The following is a 21,169-nucleotide window of genomic DNA, read 5'->3' as shown; positions in this document are numbered from 1 at the left end:
AGCAAAACTGAGTCTCAGCGAAGTTAAGTCTCGCGCCGAAGGCGACACAGCTAGATGCTGAGTCTCAGCCTGTGGGAATGTTGGCATGACTGCTCTTTTTCCTGGGAGGTGATCGTGCAGGGTGGAGGCGCAGAAAGGAAGGCACTCCCGCTCACTGGCCATCTGATCTTGTGCCAGGCACCATCTGATATGTTATCTCATTCAGTTCTCCCAGTAAGTTCACGAGGAGAGTTTTATTTTCCCCGTTTGGCAGACAGGAGGTCCAGTGATTCATTAGCTCAAGGTCACCCAGCTGGTGAAGGATAGAGCTGCACTTCAGTCCCTGGGGATCTGACTCCACAGCCCATTTCCTTCCACCAGACACCAGTAAAGGAGGGGAAATTGGAAAAAAAAAAAAAAAAACACTAAAGGAAAACAAAACAAAGCAGAGGAAGCCCTGGGTGAATCACTCATCCTTTTGTTCTGAGTCACCCCCGACTGTGCCCTTGCTCTGGGAAGGTGTGAGCACGCGTGTGTGCGCGTGAGTGTGTGTGCACGCTAGTGGAGGGGGCGAAGGGAGTGTGCTGAAGCCTGCTCTCTGGCCATGTGTGGAGGAACGTTGGAGGGACAAAGCAGTACTGGGTGCCTGGGAACCCTTAGCACACTGGCACCACCTGGGGGGCTTTCAAAAATTCCGATGCCCACACCGTGCCCCAGAATATGGGTGTGGACCTGAGACTCAGTATTTTTGTTACTTTTTTGAACTTCGATGTATTTTTTTAAGATTTTATTTATTTATTTATCAGAGAGAGAGAGCACCCAAGCAGGGGGAGCGGCAGGCAGAGAGAGGGAAAAGCAGGTTCCCCTCTGAGCAGGAAGCCCGATGTGGAACTCGATCCCAGGATCCTGGGATCGTGACCTGAGCCGAAGGCAGACGCTTAACCGACTGAGCCACCCAGGCGCCCCGCCTGTGATATTTTTTAAAGCTCCCCAGGTGAATCCAGTTTGCAGCCAAGAGTGGGAACCACTGCTTCCAAAAGCTGCTCCCAGTCTCCTTGGGAATTTGGGGCAGGTGGGGACAGTGGAGGTTGCTAGTGGCCCTGAGCATCCTGCCCACCATAGGCTAGAGGGAGAGTAGGGTGCATGATATGTATGGTGCCTGGGCCTGCAGCAGACTCTAATGCCCCCTCCTCATTCACTTTTAAACTAATGGAAGGACCGGCTCCTGGTGAAGCTCACCATCTCCTATCTAATCTCAGGCTTGCAAGTACAGGCATGGTGTGGTGAGCCTTCCTCTTACTGAAGGACCTATAAGTCCTTGGCTCCACCATCCAGGCCTTCACTTCCCTCACCCACCCCCTAATGGACTGTCAGCTGCATGGGAGCAAGGACAGTGGGTCATGCCTTGTTGTAACCCAACTGTTGCATTATCACCCACCTATTCATAACTGTGTGAATGAGTCAGTGGATGGAGGGATGGATGGAGGGATGGATGGATGGATGGATGGATGGACGGACGGATATATGGATGGAAGGGAGGTGGGGTGAGCCCTCATCTGTATTGGGCTCCTCCCACATGTCAGGTTCTTGAAATCCCAACCACCCAAAGAAGTAGGTATTATTTGTCGCATTTCCTTGATGACAAAATTGACACTTAAAAGGTTAAGTAGCTTGCCCAACGTCACCATATTAGTTATGGAGCTGGAATTTGAACTTTAGATTGTCTATCGCCAAAGACCATGCATGAGCTGTCTACTCCTTCCCTCTTTACACCGGGGAGTCTAGCCTGGAAGGAGAGCTGCCTCCTCCTCTGAGGATGACTGTGTACAAAACCGAGATAATTTCTGCAAGGGAAAGTTAAAACAAAGCAAGTAAAACAATGACATAGAACAGCCGGTAACATCTGAGGCTTTAATGCGGTCCCTTGTTTATTCTCAACAGCTGCATGAGGTTGGTTTGATCAAGATACTTAAGTGATGTGCCCAAGGTCACGTAGCCAGCAAATGGCAGAGCCAGTATTCAAAACCCAGATCTGTCTGCCTGTAAGTTGCATGATCCTTCCAGCAAACCACCCTGCTCTCAGGCCTGGCCCAACTGTATTAAACACAGAGTAATGTTTGTACAACCAAAATAGCCAAAGAGTGTAATTCAGAGGTCACTCTTTGCCCATAGAAGTATTTAGTTTGGCCTACAGAACGTTTTGAAAAAAAAAAAAATTTGGAACATATTGCCAGCATTTACAAATCATACACAAATCTGGACTTTTGGATTCTCTTGGAAACTGAGCAGAATGGACAAGACCAAGCTCACTTTTCTGCCCGGCCACAGTGCCTGGTGCCCAGGAGCAGTGACCTCTGGTAGCCAAAGCTTGCATTCACTCATTTGCCACAATTCCACCTTTCTCTGAGTTACGTGTCAGTGTTGGGACTGCTCATTCTTAGGACCTGTCTTGTCTCGGCCTAGTTACGTGCACATCTCCAAACACAGGTTTAACCTGTCTTGGGGACCATCCAATGGTTGAATTGACCATTTGTCACAAGATCGTCTGTGGGACTCTTCTTTCTCTTTCCCCTTCTGGCCCCAAGGTGCCTTCCTCTCTATGGCCATCAGACCCTGGCCGCTTGTCTTTCTTGCCTTAGGGTTTTGTGAACTCAGACACCATGGCAACATTTCTAGGAAGATGTTTCGTAGAACACTAGCGAGTTGCATGTTTGTGTGTATGTGTGTACATGTGATGTGTGTATCTGTGAGTGTGCACATGTGTGGTGGGCTGGAGGAGTCGTAAAAGTCTACCTGGACAAAGCAATTCCCTGTGCAGATAAGTTTCAAAAACAAAGGCCTCTTATATCTCCCATTTTGGAATTTTACAGTGGATATGAACATTTAAAACTTCTCAGAAATTCTGTATACTTGTTTAACTTTCTTTATTCCAGTGTCTGCAAACCTATATGACCAGGGAACCATTGGCAAGTGTAATACATATTAAAATCTGTGGACCAGTTTTCCTTCCAGATAAAAGGAAAGGAAATACACAGGGGCTCATGGTGAGGGGAAGCTAAGAGGCTCTAGGGAGTGAAAGCAGGACCCAAGATACAAGGAGATACGAGGTATAGATGGATTGGGAAGGTGGTTTTCCAGGCCTCTGGTGGGGAAGGGCAGGCAGGAGAGGCAGTTTCAGGGCCTGCACAATCTCTGGGTCCATGAGAGAATGTCTATAAAGACGTGGTGCCAGGCATGTAGTAAGAGGTCAGTACAGCTGTAGAGATTAGTATGATCACTGTGAACTGACCTACCTTTTTAATGACCTTGAAAAACAGCTCTAAGAGGGAAAGAAATGATGAGACAGCCTCCTGTAACGAAGGGATTCTAGTGTAGGAAGGCTCAGCCAGATTTCTCACCGGGTATGAGGAGAGACTATATGACTTTCTATATATATAAGCAGTCAGTCTCAAACTTGGGTGTAAATGAGAATCACCTGGGAACCCTGTTAAATGTTTATATGCCCACCTTCACTTCTAGAGAATTTTACTCAGTAAGTCTGGGGTGGGGCTCAAGGATAACATTTTTCACCAACACATCAGATGATTCTATGCAGGTGTTGCTGCAAGTTCTCTTTGAGCACACTGTTTTGTGGGGCTAATAATTAGTCTGAATAAAAGGGAGAAAAGTAAAGGACGGGAGAATCAAGGGTGGTACTTGGAAAGCTAAAGACAGATGACTTTGAATGAAAGTTGAAGCATGAATCAATGATAAAAGAGCAGAAAGTGCTTATAATTAACTGTGAGGCACAGGTAGGATTGTCTGACTTGAAATTATGGTCATAACCCTCATCAACCACCCACCTCAGGAGATATAATAGGTTAGCTGAGGATGAGAGACGATGCTATGTGTGAACATGTAATTGGGTGCATATGGCGTCATAGTTATGGAGAAGTCTTGATTCAGCACTAAGGGAAGAAAGGTGTTCTTGGGTTTATGAGGCTTTGCGTACTTTTTCAGAAGTTAGGCTACTGTGCCATGATGCCTAGTAACCTCTCTTCATCATGCTGGGTCATGTATTTTGGATAAAAGCTTGGACGATTCAAGCTAAATGACTGCCATTCCAGATAGAAGCATGAGATCAGAAAGTCCTGAAAGGAAGTCTCTGGGAACAAAAAAGGACATGATAGAGCACTTGAAGAGCAAGCAAACACCAACAGTTGTCCCCCCAGCTTGAGGATATTATAAAGAGCAAAGTAAAGAAAAAGCAAAAGCAATTAGAACCCCAGGAAAAACAAAAAGCTTCATGAGAAAGAAAATTCAAACAAATACAGTATCTCATGCTTCAGCAACATTATTTATGTAGTCATAATATTGTAAATACTGATTATTGCATAACCAAAAATTATGAAAATAAAACCAAGATAGGTGATGTGTCTGGTGGTATTGAGGAGTTAAGTCATCAGCTGTCATATAGGAACATTGATAGGTTATCCAAGATTGATATTTTAAGTCAATCGAGTTATAAGAGAAGACATATACTATATAGTGATAACTACCAGAAGAAAGGGCTAAAAAGTTAAAAGTGACAGTGGTAACTGAAGGAACATGGGTGTGTAGGAAGGGATGATTGTAGCCTGATGGATTTTATTCTTTCAAGGTTACTGGATTTAAAAAAAAAAAACATATTATTTAAATTTAGAATGTTACTAAAATATCTGGGGCTCTGATGAGTTTCGGTGCCCCTGGAAGGCATAGGCATCCCGCAAAGGGTCTACAACTCAGAGAATAAAACCATGCTTAGGTCTTCCTTGGTGGGTCCCTATTCCCCAGTCAGCCATGGATGTGCCTCCAGGACCGAGAAGAGAGCAGGAAGCCAGGCTCTGGAGGCAAGAGGAATGCAGGCATCCCTCCCTCTTCAGGAAGGGCCCAGCTTCTGACCTTTAATCATAGACTAGAGTAGGAAGGGGGCAGAGACTGGCCAGGGGAAGGGCTACAGGTGAGGGCTAGAGCTGGGGGTGCTGGGGCCTGGCCAGAAGGTAGGGAGGGTCTCACTTACGTGCACACACTCCTATTGCGTACCTCGGGCGGTCCCCACTGTAATCGCAGTAGAGGCCCCGGTGGGGGTCACAGATGGCTGCCTCTGTGCAGTTGTCCCCGAGCTGCTGAGCACACATTTTACAGCATTCACAGCCGTCTGTGATGAGGCTGACCCCCAGTGGGCAGCGGGGTGGGGACGGCGGGCACTCACATGGCCACTTGCAGAATTGGGGGCGTGAAGATGTATCCTCCAGTGGCACTGGGGTGAAGGTCATGGCCGTGGGGGCTGGAGAGAAGGCCTGTAGGGGAAAAGCAGAGATAAAGGGCTGCCAGGCAGGGGTGTCACAGCCTAAAGGGTCGGCAATCACCTTCTCATCTTCTTGGTGTTAAAAGGTTTACATAAAATTATGGTTTTTTCTACCATGTTTTTAATAGCCAGACATCTCCTTTCTCTTCAGTAAAACAAATAGGAGCAAAGAGCCAGGAGGTCGGAGAAGTTAAGCCAATTTCCCCAGTCCCCTTACCGGAGGTGGTGGGGCCCTGATTCTATGTCAGAACTCTGGCCACACTAAGCCTCATATGTGTTTCCTTCCATCCTCGAGCATCCCACAACCTGGGTGTGTTTCCTTCCATCCTCAAGCATTCCACAACCTGGGAGGGCACTGAGTCAGTCTCATTTCACAGATGTGGGACCCGAGGCTCTGAGTAGCGAATGCCTTCTGATGAGTCATGTTTCGAGGCGCAGCCCGGATCCCATTGCCTTTCCTCCTCTGCGCAAAGAGCCACCCTCTTCACTCCACTATGGGTCCTTGGGAACTTGCAGAGCCAGATGACTCATACTTGACAGCAGATTTTAGCCAGATGACCTATTATTATTATAATTAGTTGCCCTCTGAGCCCCAGAAAAGGCTGCGGTGGGGTGCGGCAGGTGACCCCTTCAGAGCCCACTGTGGCTGGCTCTCCCTGTCCTGTAGAAGGGAGTTAGGCCCCTGTTGCTAGTGCCAGGCCTACAGACAGGAGTCCCCCTGCCCACGCACCTCCCATGGCCGCATTCCCATCCCCAAGCCCCCAGGTTCATCGTCACCCTGAAAATACGATGGACGCAACACTGGGAAGCTGGGAAGAGGAGAGATAGGCCCAAAGAGCCATCCCTGCCCTGAAGAACAGGGAGATAGAATGGGAGGCTGCTCTGGGGTGTCTTTGAGTTTAAGAGTTTCAAGCCGCCTGTATCTCTGGGAGCCAGTCACCTTCGCACCCCCTCTGGCTGCCGCCCTGAACCCCTGTCCTGGACCCTTGCTCTTTACACTGGAGGAAGCAGAGACCGCAGGAGAAAGGGAATTGTCTGAGGACAGAGAGTGTGCACATGGCTCCCGGCCATTCTCCCATCCCCAGGCCAGTGTGGTCCCTGCTGGGGAGCATCCCGTCCCGGGCTTCTGAACCGTGATTCCAGAATTCCAAGGTCAGCAGAGGTGGGGACCAGGGCTTCACCCCCTCCACCTCGAACCCGAGAAACCCTGCTCGGTGGAGGTTAGAGATCTGCATTTCAATCTTGGAACGACACATGCTGACATATTCAGATTCTTCTTCCCTTTTCCCGGGGAGGAAACTGAGACCCAGAGAGGCAGAGGAACATGTCCAGGATGACACAATATGTGTCAGGATCTAGGCACAAACCACTCTTATAAGTCTCATTTCTGGGGCGCCTGGGTGGCTCAGTCGTTAAGCGTCTGCCTTCGGCTCAGGTCATGATCCCGGGGTCCTGGGATCGAGCCCTGCATCGGGCTCCCTGCTCAGCGGGAAGCCTGCTTCTCCTTCTCCCCTCCCCCTGCTTGTGTTCCCTCTCTCGCTGTATCTCTCACTGTCAAATAAATAAAAATCTAAAAAAAAAAAAAAAAAAAGTCTCATTTCTACACCCTTCACCTTTGCCCTCTGGGTTCTTGTAATTGCATAACAAACGTTGCTGAGCTAGCTCATAGCCTCTCTCTAGTTCTAGGCATTTGAAGATGAATTTAAAAATTCTTGGATTTTGAAGAACTCACAGCTTATGGGAGAGGCAGACATTAGAGGTGATTTCTTATAGCTCAAAGCTGTACACAGAGTGCTGGGTGTCCCAGGGGGGCCCAGGGAGCTCCGTGAAAGTCAGGGCAGGAATTGCTCTGCCCCAGGGCTGTGAAGTCCACCCTTGCACACTTGGCCGGGAGGACCAGTAGCTGGGAGAGATCAGCGGCCGGGAGAGATGATCCACATTGAGCGGCTGGATTCATTGGGCTCTTGGTTAGGGGTTTCACACGTAATCCTTTTCACTGTAAATATTGATTGAACTCTTGAAAATCAAATGGGCAAACCTTGATTTGAGGCTTCTATGACCTCTGGGCTTGGTTTCAGGGCTCAGTCGTGCCCACTCCTTTCCTACCGCAGGACCTCTGCCCTGAGTTCCCTGGGACCAAAATGTCCTTCCCACCTCCCTTCACTTGGGCACTGCCACTCAGGCCCCCCCTTAGGGGCCTCCCTCAGAGAGAGCGCTCCTGGTCCGCCGACCTGAGCACCTGGCCTGTCCTGCCAACACTCTGCACACCTGGTGGCCAGACTTGTGTGTGTTCGGGAGACTAAGCAAGCCCTCGGGGAGGAGGGCAGGGTGGGGCCCTCCACACGGGGCCTGGCCCACAGCAAGGCACCGCAGGGAGGCCTGGGGGCTGTCTGCCACCCATTTCTCCAGATGCCATTGAACCTCTCCCCTCCGTCCCGCCTTATCCTATCCTCACTGGGGGCTTCTCTGCTAGGCTAGAGACAGAGACCCAGGATGGCCAGGAGAATCATGCCTGCAGCCGCTTCCATTGTCCATGGGTGACGTGGCTTGGCAAGGCCTTGCTGGCCGGGATCCAGGAACTCTAGGAGGTGGGCAGTGCTGGTCCCTGTTCACCTGGGGGATCAGTTTCCCTGCCCCTGCTTGCTTTTCCTCAGAAATACAAGGTGACACAACAAAACCCCAAACCCCCTCATCAATAAACCAGCCAGATGTGTGCGCACACACACACACACACACACCTCTCTTTCTGACTCTGTGGAGAGAATTTTCCTCGTCATTCTGTGACACTAGAAGGCTCAGTGCTTCATAAGCACCCATGAACTGTCTCTAATCAGTCCCCAGGCCCTCAGGATATATATACTCTTGGCAGAGGAAATTCAAAAAAGCCCTTTCCTCCAGGAAGCCTTCCATGCGTTCCCCCGGCCGTGTTAGGGGGCTCCCTCCCCACCAGATCGTGAACTGTAAAGGCCTCACTGCTGTCTGTGTGCCTGAAACATGGCCCAGAGCCCACGGCAGGCGTGTGTCAGTGTTGCCTAGTGGGATGGCCACATGGGGGACTGTTGACTACAAGGGGCTTTGGTGTCACTTGATACTCAGGACCTCCAGTCCTGGAACCTCTCCTCTTCGCTCGGATTAAATTTGAGTGTCAACAAAAGAACATGGAACCTGAGACGGCCAGCAGTGTGTTCCTTCTGTGTGGCCTTGGACAAGCTTCCTAACCTTTCTGGGTCTCGACATCCCCATCTGTGATACGACCACAATAATGCCCCCCTCCGGGAGCTATGGGGAAGGGGAGAGCCCATGTATGCGGAAGCACTGGTAGGGCCTGGCAGGCCCTCAAAAGCATGACTTCTCGCTTGCATTTCTTTGTCGGGGGTCCTCCCGAACCCCCATAGGGCTCAGCATGGGACTTGTGGGGTTGGGCCCTCTAAGCCGGGCTGGGATGGGCTCTCATCTGGCAGGTACCCCTCTCCACATGGTCACCATCTATTCTGGGGTCTCCAGGTTAAAGCCCCCCAGAAGGAAGGCTCCTTTTCAGTACCTGCTGGGAGCCCCAGAACACAGAGTTCCTTAAGGGAAACCAGTTAGGGGAACTGGGGCAGCGAGGGATGGGCTCTGGGAGGGAGGTCAGCTTAGCTCAGACCTTGCTATTGGCGCCATCTGCTGGTTGGAAGCCTCCTAGGCCTCAGTCCAGGGGAGAAGGTAGAGGGAGTGTGTGGGGGGCCTGAGAACTCCTGAGTCTGATGTGAGCCCCTTGAATCCTTGCTGCCTTGCCCAGCGTTGACACCACAAGGGATGTGACTGTGGATTCTTCCTGAGGATGAATTCTCTGTGTGTGTGTGCACGCAGGGAAGCAGAGGGGTGCCATGTGCTTTCTGCCCTCAAGAGTGGACGGTTTAGTTGGGGAAATGTATCGACTCTTCCATGCATTCTATGGGCAGATGCTTAGTGAACAGCTACCATGTGCCCGGCTTTGTGCAGGGCTCGAAGGAAGCAAGGGTGCATGACACGACCCCTGTGCTCACCAGCTTACCGCCCATGGGGCCGCAGACACGAACATGGTAATTGTAGTTCAGTGTGATCAACACCATAATGATGGCACCACACATTCCTGCACACCCCCCTCCAGTCACTGGGTCACTCAACACACCTCTAGTCGGCTCTCCCTGGGTGCCAAGTGTTACACTAGGTGCTGGGCCGGCAGTGGGGGATACCACAGGGAAACAAAGCCGACCTGCCTGTGGGAGCACACAGGGAGGCTGGCCATGTCTGCTGGGACTGGGGAGGGCTTCTCCGGGAGCTGGTGTGGGAAGAATAACAGGTGTGTGAAGACGAGCAGGAATAGAGCAGCGAGGAAGGGCACCAAAGCAAATACAAAGGCCAAGAGCGGTGCTCACGGGCTTGTGTCTGGGGCATGGGGAGAATTGCGGTGAGCTGGTGCAGGGTGCAGACACGAGGTACGAGGAGATGGCGGCTGGAACAGATCACAATGAGGTCATGGGCAACTAGATCAAGGAGGGACCCGAATGCCTGGCTAAAGTCTCAGGCTTTTGGCTGGAATCTGCTGCCTTCATTCACTGAAGGACTTTAGCAGAATGATCAGGACAGATTTGTGTTTTAGAAACATCACACTGTGTCAAGTCTAGTCTTTACAACGTACTGTCCATGTGACTCTGGGCGTTCACTTTCTGAGCCTTGGTTTTCTCTGCTGTGAAATGCCATTCCTACTACTAGATACCCCCACCCACCAAGGTTCTGGGAAGAAGCACCAAATGAGATCATGGCTAGGGTTTCTAACTTATCTAGCCAGTCCATTCCATTGCAGACCATAGCTGTGGTAACCGCTAGGGGCCAATCTTGAGCTAGATTTCAGTTTCTGTGGCTGATCTTTTGTCTTCCCCACAGGGGTTGGTATCATGAGCTCCATTTTACAGATCAGCAAAGTGACTTGTTCATGCTCAACATGTAGTAAGTGACAGAATTTGGACTTAAACTCAAATCTGCTGGGTTCATGCTTTTCCCACTACTGTACACGAAGGAGAATTTTCTAATGGAAGGAATCAGTTGTGAGGTTGTGAGCGCACCATCAGTGGAGGTAATCAAGAAGCAGCTAGACAATCATCTGGGCTGGGGGCTGTAGAGGAGTGTCAGGCTTCACAAAGCCTGTCATATAGTGGGTGTCAATAAGCATCTGTCAATAGAATGAAGGAGTCAATGTACATTTCCCCATGACACTGTCCTCTCTCGAGGGCAGAAACCATGTGCCATCCATTTCCCTGTGTGTGCACACACAGACAGGCCCTTACCTCATAGCTAATATCTATGGGTGTTCATTATATATGAAGAACTTTGAAAAAAATTATTTATTTTTGAGAGAGAGCGAGCAAGTGGGGGGAGGGGCAGAGGGAGAGAGAGAAAGAATCTCAGGCAGGCTCCATGCTAAGCACAGAGCCCGATCTCATGACGCTGAGGTCATGACCTGGGCCGAAATCAAGAATCGGACACTTGGAGCGCCTGGGTGGCTCAGTCGGTTAAGCGTCTGCCTTTGGCTCAGGTCACGGTCCCAGAGTCCTGGGATCGAGCCCCGTGTCAGGCTCCCTTCTTGGGGAACCTGCTTCTCCCTCTCCCTCTGCAGCTCTCCCTGCTTGTGCTTGCTCTCTGTCTCTCTCTCTCTCTGCCAAATAAATAAATAAAATCTTAAAAAAAAGAAGAGTCGGACGCTTAAGCAACTGTATATGGAGAGCTTTTGATGCCCTGTCTCCTACAGTTCCCCCAACACATCACAAGGCAGGCCTACTAATTTTCCCGGAGCAGAGGCAACAGGCTCAGAGAGGTTGAGTGACAGCACGAGGCCACACAGCTAGTCACAGTTGGGGGGCGGGCAGCCGGGATGGAACAAAGGCTGCCTTGCCCGAAGATCTTGAGCCCCTAACTCTTCTGCCATCTGTGGTCACCCTCCCAGAAGAGACTGCACTCCTGTGGTCGTTGGGAACACGCTCCCCTCACAGCTGACCGAGGCAAGTATCCAGAGCCTGGGAGCTCCGGGAGAGGCTGTGGGGATCCTTGTGTGAAGTGTCTGTCCCCTCAGGATCGTATTTCCCGACAAGTGGAGACCTCAGGCGTTCATGTCACTGCCACAGCCGAGGCCAAGCGGCCCAGTGCCCTGTTTCAAAGTCCTGCTCCCTCCAGAAACTCCAGCCCGAGCTACGTCCTGGGGTTGAGCGGGCTGGGGAGGACCTGCTGCTGGGCGGGGAGTCGGGAGGGGCTTTCGGCCAGCCTTGTTTAGAAGGGTCTTTGAGTATTCCAGCTGGGAGGCATCTTAGAACTCCTCTCTGACCAACCTGCTCGTTGGAAGAAGAATGTGAAGCCCATGGTTTCCTCTCTGAGGAATATTTACTGAGCACCAGCAGCGGGGCAGGCCCTGTGCGGGATGGGGTTGGAGCAGCGGGCCCAGAAGATTCACTGTCCTCACAGAGCTCCCTCTCACTGTGCCCCCTTTCCAGGCTCCTAATTCTGAGAATTTAGATTTCCACGCCAGGAGCTCCTACAGCTGATACTGGCCCCGGGCAGGCGAATCTGGTAAGGAAAGCCACGAAATGTGCCAGATACAGTGCATTCAGTTAATGAATCCCCCTACCAACCCTTGGGGGAGTAACTACCCCACCCCCACTTAACCAGTGGGGAAACTGAGACTCAGGGAGTCTAGGCAGCTGCCCAGACGCCCAGGCAGCGACTGGCAGAAGGACTGAGCCTGCAGGGTCTGACTCCACGCTCTGCGCTCGAAACCTCTGGTTTCCCTTTGAATCACCCGTCGCCCCCCTGCCCCACTCAAAGCCACCCCCCTGCGGTGCACGGTGCTGATGACAGCTTTTGCCGGGGCCCCTCCCCAGGCAGGGGACACTTGATGACATCAGCTTCTAGTAAGATGGCCTGTCTATGAAACCCCAGGCAGCAGCTGAGGTGTGGGGGAGGTGATGGTGTCTTCCTAGGGGGCCCAGTTAGTCCTGGAGCCTCCAGTCCAGTGAGTCCCCTGCACCTGTGTCCATCCAAGTGCAGCCTCCCGTGTCCCCAAGGGGCGGAGCCAGCTCACCCGTGGGTGTCTCCCTGAGGTTCCTCTCGGGAGCACTAGCTCCCTGAGATGCCAGACAAGGCTGTGTCCGTCCGTCTGTCTCACACGCATGTTTTCTCTTTCACACATACACACACAGGCTATCAGCCACTTTGAATGTCCGGATTAGCACGGCATGGCCACCTGCCCTTTGCCATGAGGCATGGACCGTTGTCATGAAGACATGGGCTCTCCTTTTCCATCCATAACATGAACGGGGGAAGTGCCTCAGCCGGAGAATGGAGGTAAGACGTTCCCCAGGGCTTCTCTTCACTGGCTTCCTTGGGAAGTCAGCCAAATCTCAGGGCATGGCCCCCTCGCCCTTCCCGTGACCGGGGACGTGCCCTCTGCCCCGTAGCACCGTCCTTGCCGTGGGGGGCTCGGGATGCAGTGGTAGTGGAGACTTGTGCTGAGCTTGAACGGCTGGGCAGAGTGCCGGAACCAGCGAGCTTGGGCCGCTCCGCCATGTTGGGCCCTTGTCTATATGGACAATGAGCATAGGACTTTTGGGATGCTGTTTTTAAAAGAACACCTTATTCTATTTTTCAGCCCATTCCAAGCAATAGGTCCTCGGGCAAAACCCACAGAGCACAGAGAGTAATTCGGGCAACTGGCCCAAGAGGAAGGTTTGGAGGAAGTTCTGTGTAGCCCAGAGCAATAGACTAGGAGGCCATTGTGTCTGCCCAGGATCTCCAGAATGGGACTTTCCTTCTGGGGCCGAAGCTCTTCCTGGAACCCCAGGATATTTGCTTGGCTGGGCCCTTGGGCCACCCTGGGGCTCTTACCAGGTTCCCACTTTTTTTTTTTTTTTTGGTTTTGGAGCCTCTCCCTGCATTCCCCAGCACAGACAGGAGCCGGTCCCATGCCCTGCCTCCTTCCCCAGACAGCTCAGCTGCTGTCCTTTTACCCACGCTGAGCTATCCGAGACAGGGTGACTGTGCCCATTCTGCAGATGGGGAAACTGATCTTTGCAAACTCACTACCATATGGGGCTTACATCAGGTTTTCTAACAGCAGAAGCCAAGAGGGGAAAAAAACCAATCTTTGCTTTGCTTCCCCAGGTGGGTGCCCAGTGCTCACTTGGTCACAGACTGTTTCTGGCCAGTTCCACCTGCTCAGCCTCACCAGGGGCGCCCCGACCCAGCCACCTCTCAGGACAACCAGGGCGGCCATTACAAGTAGAATTACTCCCCACCGTGGTTCCCAAACTTCGCTGCACGTCAGAACCACCTGGAGGCTTTAACAAACACTGATGTGTGGCCACTGTCCCCAGATATCCTGACTTAAATGCTTTGGGCAGGGGCGTGAGCACTGGGACCTTTCCAGGTGGTTCTGAGAGCAGTGGAGGTGGAGAACAGCTGTGGCCTACGGACCCTGTTAGAATACAGACTCCTGACCCCCACATGGAATATTCGGCTTTGGTTCCTCTAGGCTGGGCGGAGAATCTGTATTCTGGCCTGCACCTCTGCTGATTCTCATGGGAATGGGAACCCTGTCTTCGAGTGCACGGCAGGGGAGGGAAAGGTGTGGGGGCTCCAGGCTGCCTTCCTCTTTGTATGACCACTGTCTTCGTCGTGGAACACAGAACTTCTGTATGATCACACTTCCATGCATTACGTGCAGACGCCCTACAAGTCATGAGGTGGATCCTTGTGAGTGGGGTTAGTGCCCTTCTGAAGGAGACCCCAGAGAGACACTTCGCCCCTTCCTCTGCGTGAGGACACAGTGACAAGACACCAGCTACGACCTCATCAGAACATGACCACGTGGGCTCCTTGATCTCAGTCTTCCAGCCTCCGGAACTGTGAGAAATACATCTCTGTTGTTCATAAGCCCCCCGGTCTGTGGTGTTTTGTCACAGCTGCTTGGATGGATTAAGACAGTGTCAGACACTCGCCCCTCTGGACAAGGAGGGCGATCGTGAGGCAGGGTAAAAGAAATGAGTTGATCCCTGCAATGGAACTTCCTGGACAAATGGAAGCAAATGAAAATTGGGGGAAAAAAATTAAAGCCCCTGTAGGAAATGCTGCAGATGTAGTTTGGAGATGCTGTTTAACGATGAGCAATAACTATGGATTTTATGGTGTTTTCCAGCCTCTGAAGATGGACCCAGGGATGAGTGAATCTACAGTTTGACTTGCATTATCAGTTTCCCAAGAACGCATGGCAGCAGGCAAGGAAGCAGAGAGTCGGAGAGTCGGAAGCCGGTCGGGGCGGGTGGGGCACCCAGGGGACTGGAATGTTCTGCTTGATGACAGAGATGGACCCCATCCTCTTCTGAGTGTGTGCGTGGTTCATCGGGGACAGGTGCCCTTGCGGGAGAGGAAAGGGCACAGCATCAAGACTACCCCACGGGGTGGTGAGGATTGTGATGGGGCTGAGCCCAAGCTGCCAAGGACCCCAGGAGAGGAGATGGGAACCTCCCATGGGGGGTTATCGAGGAAGGGCTGTCTTTCTTGCCTCCTCAGTGCCCAGCACCGTGCTTGGCTCTCCAGGGGCAGGTGCTCAGTGACTGGAGGCGATGGTCCTGGAGCCTGGCTTGCTTGCATTTGGGAGGCAGCACCTTGACACTCCACAAGGGGGCAGCCTTGAGACAGAAATGGTCTGAGCAGACCCTCAACTGTGTTCTGGGGGCTTCAGGAAAGGGCTGCCCTGCCTGGAAGCAGTTTCTGTTCACCCCTTTACTGAAAAGAAGGCCCTGGGGGCAGTGGAAGAATGTGATCCCCTCTGGCCTGGGCCCAGAGCTGTGGGACCCCCACAGCCCACCTGCCTTCTCTACCACTTTGTTCTCACATCTGATACAAGGGACAGGGTAGTCACAGTATAAGCAGGTGGACCCCTATTTCCTGAGCTCTCGTAGGAGAGCACCCCTAGGGATCTGTACCCCTGTTCCTGGTGGGGGCTGGCTTCAGGTGGGCCTTGTCTCCGAAGGGTCTTAGCTCTCCGCCCCTAAAGTCACCAGATACTTCCATGCCGAACCCTGGCTCCCAGGGCAGGAACTGAAGGCCCCGCAGCTGACTCAGTATTGGCCAGGCTGCAGGTCACAGGGTATGGAAGAGTTTTGGGGATTTTTCTGCTAATTGGTTTTATAAACATGCAGTCTTGTGAGCTTCTGGCTGGGATGGGGGACTCGACTTTATAGGACAGGGCTGAAGGCTCAGGAGCCAGACTTCTTTCCAAATAATGAGCCCTTGTGTGACCGTTCGTTCGTTCGTTTGTTCATTCATTCATTCATTCATCAAGCATATGAAGCATCTCCTAAGTTCCCAGTACAAAGCCTCAGGGAGCACTCCGCCTTCTTAGGAGACAGGACTATAACAGGGGTAACTGCATCTAGAACAAGGATTGGAAATTGCAGCCCATCAGCCACATCTGGCCCATTGCATTTTGTAAGGGGGAAGAAGGGATTTCCCATTTTCAAAAAGTTGTGAGAAACAACAACAAAAACAAAGAAGAATATTCCACGGAGACCTTCTAGCCCACAAAGCCTAGACTATTTACCATTCGACCTTTTATAGGCAGTGTTTGCTGTTCATTCTTTGTTAGAGACAGGCGTGAATACTCACCAAAAATCAGGAGAGTAATACAACCTCTCGTACCTTTCACCAACTTTAGCTATTATCAATGCTGTGTTGATTTTGCTTCAGCTATTACCTGCCTACTCACATACATTCCTTCCCTGAGGATTTCAAAGCAAATTCCAGACACTGAGTGATTTTACCTGAGATTCTTGAGTGCGCTCGAAAGTATGAGAAATTTTTTAAAAATGTAACCCCCATACAATGATCACACCAATAAAATCAGTTACAATGTTGTGATTTTCTCTGGTTAATAACCAGTCCTTAGTCCTTACTCAAATTTCACGGATTGTCTCCAAGACTTTTTTTTTTTTTAATTAGACGGTTTCTCTAAATCAAGATCAACGCAAGGTCTACATGGGGTTCTGCAATTTGCTTTTTATGCCTCCTTTATTCGTTTTCATTCTACATAAATCATATAATCCTTGTGACAACCCTAAGAGGCATGTGGCTTTTGTAATCATCTTCCCCAATGTACAGATGGGTAAACTGAGCCCTAGAAAGGTCAGATAATTTGCCCAAGGCCACTCACAAATGGCAGAGGTAGGATTTGAACCCAATGGCCACACCACACAGCGCCTCAGCAGAGTCTAAATAAGGGATTTGAGAGCAAGATAAGAAGGCAAGGAGCAGGGGTATAGGAGCAGGGAGTGCTTCTCGGAGGAGGCGTCATGTGCACTGTGTCCTGAAGGGTGATTGAGGATTGACCAGAAGGGCAGAGAGAGCATCGAAGCTGAGGACCAACAGGAACAAGGGCATGCAGGTAGCAGCAGCAACATGGTACAGGAAGGACCAGTGGTCAAGGTTAGGGCTTAGGGTTCTGGGACATGGAGATGGTAGGCTGGGGCTATGGCAGAGGACCGTAAGGGCCACGCCTGGAATGTGTGTATCCCCTGGGGGAGATAGGGGTCTTTCCTGACTCAGCCAACACAGTGTGCCAGGGGATGATCAAAACAGCCCTGTGAAGTCAGCCCTCATGGTCTCAATTTGACAGATGGGGAAACTGAGGCCCACAGAATTTAACAGACACAGCAAGAAAATTACGCACTCTGCTCTTCTGACTCTGGATCTCATACTCCCCCACTGACCTCTAAGGGGCCCTTCTCTTGCCTAATTTCCAGTTCGTGCAATTCACCAAAAGGAACTGGGAGCCTTCCATGTCCCAGACCTGGAAGTGGCAGTGGCCATGGGGTGACCAGGGACAGGGCCAGCCCTGGAACAATAGCCAAGATAGACAAGGGTGGAAAAAACTGCCATCCGTTGAGGTTAGGCCTGTTCTTCATACAGGGGAGGAGGGAGCAGCTTCCTGATAGAGGCAGGAGAGCTATTTTCAGCATCTAGGCCCATACCTGGAGGTGGGAGGCCCTGGGCTCCAGCCCCCAGGCTGAGACTTGTGGCCTTAGACCAGCCACTTGCACCCCCACAGGGCAGGCTGGGATGAGGCAATCCTCTGGCACCTTCTAGCACTCTTGGCTGGCTGAACTGGGCCTCTGATAAAGGTAGTTCCTCCCTCCAGCATCCGGAGCCTGACCTCAGCTCCCTTGCTCCCATCCTGGATTGGGTCCGACTCAGGCCAGGAGGACAGACATGGGCAAGGGGCTGGCACAGGGACACCCCTGGGAGCAGGTCCTGCCAGCCCTGCCTGGGGGACGAGGTGGTGATTTTGAAGCTCCGTTGGCCTGGGGGATCAGAGTAAAACTCTGCCTCAGTTTCCTCCTCTGTGGGTGGGGGTGATAACAGTTCCTGCCCCGCAGAGCTCTCCTGTGGACTAAGTGAGGTATGTGTGGCCCCAGCTCACAGTGAGGGTCCAACGGGGGCTGGTGCTTGCGGCTGTCGGACAGAAGTTTGCCTGGATCAGGACGCGGCTCCTTGGAGTACGGGGCCTGGAGCTGCTGTTAAAGAAGTCAGCTGGTGTGTGTGCGTGTGCGCATGAGTGTGTCTGTGTGTGTGTGCACACTCGTGTATGCCTGTGTCTCTGTGTGTGTACGTATGTGTGCGTGCACGCCTCTGTGTGTGTACGTCTGTGCGTGCACACTCGTGATGGTTGTGTCTCTGTGTGTGTGCGTGCACACTCGTGTGTGCGTGTGCCTGTGTGTGTACATGTGTGCATGTACACTCGTGTATGCTTGTGTCTCTGTGTGTATGTGTGCATTGCATGTGAGTGTGTCTCTGTGTGTGCACACTCCTGCATGCCTGTGTATGTGTGTGTCTGTGTGTGTGCATGTGTGTGTACAGTGTGCTTGTACACTCGTGTGTGCATGTGCCTGTGTGCATGTGTGTGTACATGTGTGCGTGTACACTCGTATATGCTCGTGTCTCTGTGTGTGTATGTGTGCACTGCATGTGAGTGTGTCTCTGTGTGTGCACACTCGTGTATGCCTGTGTGTGTGTCTGTGTGCGTGTGCTTGTGTGTGTCTGTGTGTGTGTGTGTCTGTGTGTGTGCATGTGTGTGTACAGTGTGCGTGTACACTCGTGTGTGCGTGTGCCTGTGTGCGCATGTGTGTGTACATGTACACTCGTGTATGCTTGTGTCTCTGTGTGTGTGTATGTGTCCATTGCATGTGAGTGTGTCTCTGTGTGTGCACACTAGTGTATGCCTGTGTGTGTGTGTGTGTGTGCACGCACATGGAGGAGGCAGGCTTAAAGAGTAGCAGCAACAAGGACAGATGGGCGGCCATAACCCCCGATCCGTGCGGCCCCCGCCCGCCAGGTCTGCTGTTCCAGAACTCTCAACAGGGCCTTGAAGACAACCCCCGCTAATGCCAGAGCACCTTGATATCCGCGCCCCCGGTTGCTGCTCCCCAACCTCCTCCTCCACGTGTGCTCAGCACCTAGCCTGCCTTCTCTCACCAGGTCATGGGGGCTCTGTGAGCCGGGCTTTTAAAGTCCATTTTCCGGATGAAAGGCTGAGGCCCCGCCGGGAAGGGGCAGACCTGGCTCTCGCTCTGGGCTGTGTGCTGCTACCTGCCCTCACCCAGCACGCCCCCCCGCACAGGCTAACCCCGGGGTTCTTGTCTGCGTTTCAGCTGGAGAAGCCGGGGCTCAGAGACTAAAGCAGAGCCTGACTAGGACCACACCTTCGGACTCCTGGTTCTGGGCTCAGCAAGTCAGTTCATAGGTTCCTGCTCATCGTTCAGCCCTCTTGGCAATCAGGCCCAGGCCTTGTCAGATTCCCTGGCCCCTTCCCCAGCACAAAGCCTCTACTAAAAAGACCAGTGTCGTGCCTTCCTCCCTGTTCCCTCTATACCCATCCTGCCCAGCCTTTCTGGTTTTGTTCATTCATTCATTCATTCATTCAACCAACAAGTAAGCGTTGGGCACCTATAATGTGCATCCACAGTGACATCTACCGGAAAGTGTCAGGTCCAGAAGGGGAAAAGCATGAGCAAGGCCGGGGGTAGGGCACAGCATGTGCCAAGGCCAGGGGGTGTGTACTTGCGAGAGGTAGGAGTTTGAAGGAGGGTGGCTCATGCATGGGGCAAGGCAGCAGAGAGCTCCTGCAAAGTGACATGTTCCCTTCTACCTAGGCAAGAACAAGGACTCATGGGTGCCCACTGACTGCTCCCCCTGGGTGGAAGCCAAGGGAAACTTCCTGGAGGGTAGCAGTCCCAACAACATCATCAACAGAGAAGAGGGAGGAAGACATTTCAAACGGCAGGAACAGCAGGGGCCTATGCACAGGAGAGAGGACACTTGAGTATTTAGGACAATGGCCCTTGAAATAGGGAAGAAGGTGAATGAAGGCAATCCCAAAGGATGAGGGGGGAAGACAGGCTTGGCCAGACTCAGAGTGGGGAGTATGGGGGTACTCAGGGCGTACCCAACTGCTCGAGGCTCTGTGTTCGACCCAGTTTGTCCTCTGGCACAGTGACATCCAGGAGTAGATCCCTGTGTCACAGGGCACTAAGACTCAAAAAGGTTAAGTGAGGTGCTCAAGATGCTCCCCTTTCTAAATTCAAACTCCATGGTTTACTCCTGATCATCCTGTTTGCAGAGTTCACTCTCTTCCCTCCAAGCTCTGTGCGTGGATTTGAGCCTCTAGGTTGGAGGAAACCCAGGGAGGGGCCGGAAGTAGGACCCAGCTGAAGGTCACGGTACTCTCACTGGCAGCTGGGAGGAGTAGGGAGCTGGAGACAAGAGTGGATGATGGCCCCAGGGGTAGATGGAGCCATCCTCCCTGAGATGGGGAGGCTGTTGGGGACTGTAGTCCTCCAAGGGCCCTGTTACCCACTGGGGTGCTTCCCGAACTTGCAAGGCCTCAAGGTTCATCTGTGGTGGGAAGTGTTAAAACTCTGGAGTCCTGGACCACTACCCAGCCTGACTCAGTAGGCCTGGGGGAGCCTGGGATTGCTCTTTGTAGGTAGAACTTGAGGATCCTCAGGACCAGGCCTGACTGGGGAACCCCTGAGATGGTGAGACCTCTTGGAGATTAAGCTGGGGGTGTGCTTTCCAGCTTTATGAGACCAGCGATATACTCTGAGGGTTGAAAGACGAGACGTAGGCAAAGAGGAAATCATCTTTGGACACCTTAAGGGGAGGACGCATGTTTGGAGGGTCATCCCAGAGCATTGGACACCCCTTTTGGTGCCAAGGTCAGCGATGCACGTCCTAGAGCAATAGCATGAGAATCACAGCCCATGAGCCCTGCTGCTGGTGAGATAGTGGGCTGCCCAGGGAATGAGTGAATGGACCCTAGGACTGGTGGCTCCAGCTGGAAGCAAGCTTAGGGGTCTAGTCCAACCTCCTTATTTTTAAAACCAGATATCAAACACTGAGAAGGCAAGCATCCAGGCCAGTCCACCATCTGCCCCAAGGACAGGGTGACATGTCCTTGCTCTCTCAGAATATTCCTCCAAACTTCACCCCCCGACCCATCCTGCCCTGGGCAGGCTCATAGCACATGCCCCTTCTCTCACCTCCAAGACTCAATGCAGGCTTTCTGGAAGGGCAAGACTGGACCCCTCCCTTCCTCTTCTTTGGGCCCTGGACTCTCATTTCCTTTCACTACTCCCACCCACCCCTAGCAGGGCTTAGCAGATCCACAGTTGATGTCCCAAGCCTGGACTTGCCTCCAGACTGAGGGCCTTGGGGTGGGTGAGCATAGAGGATATCACATCCCCTGGAATGTCCATTATTCTTGTTTTGAGAGGCACAGTTCCTTCTCCTCTGATTCTGTGG

The 21,169-nt window shown here is 52.2% G+C and overlaps 1 protein-coding gene across 1 annotated transcript in view; it reads right to left on the bottom strand.

The window, feature by feature from the left end:
- Positions 1-21,169, bottom strand: part of CCN4 (cellular communication network factor 4) — a 36,692-nt gene that overhangs the window by 11,204 nt on the left and 4,319 nt on the right. The window contains exon 2 of the mRNA XM_031030492.2: positions 5,018-5,297. Within this exon, the coding sequence (XP_030886352.1) occupies positions 5,018-5,297 (280 nt within the window). The remainder of the gene's footprint in view (positions 1-5,017; positions 5,298-21,169) is intronic.

Source organism: Leptonychotes weddellii, chromosome 4, assembly GCF_054177405.1.
Source record: "Leptonychotes weddellii isolate Sample4059 chromosome 4, ASM5417740v2, whole genome shotgun sequence".
Lineage (NCBI taxonomy): Eukaryota > Metazoa > Chordata > Mammalia > Carnivora > Phocidae > Leptonychotes > Leptonychotes weddellii.
The sequence above is the reverse complement of the archived record's forward strand: the minus strand, read 5'-3'. Positions and strand labels throughout refer to the sequence as shown.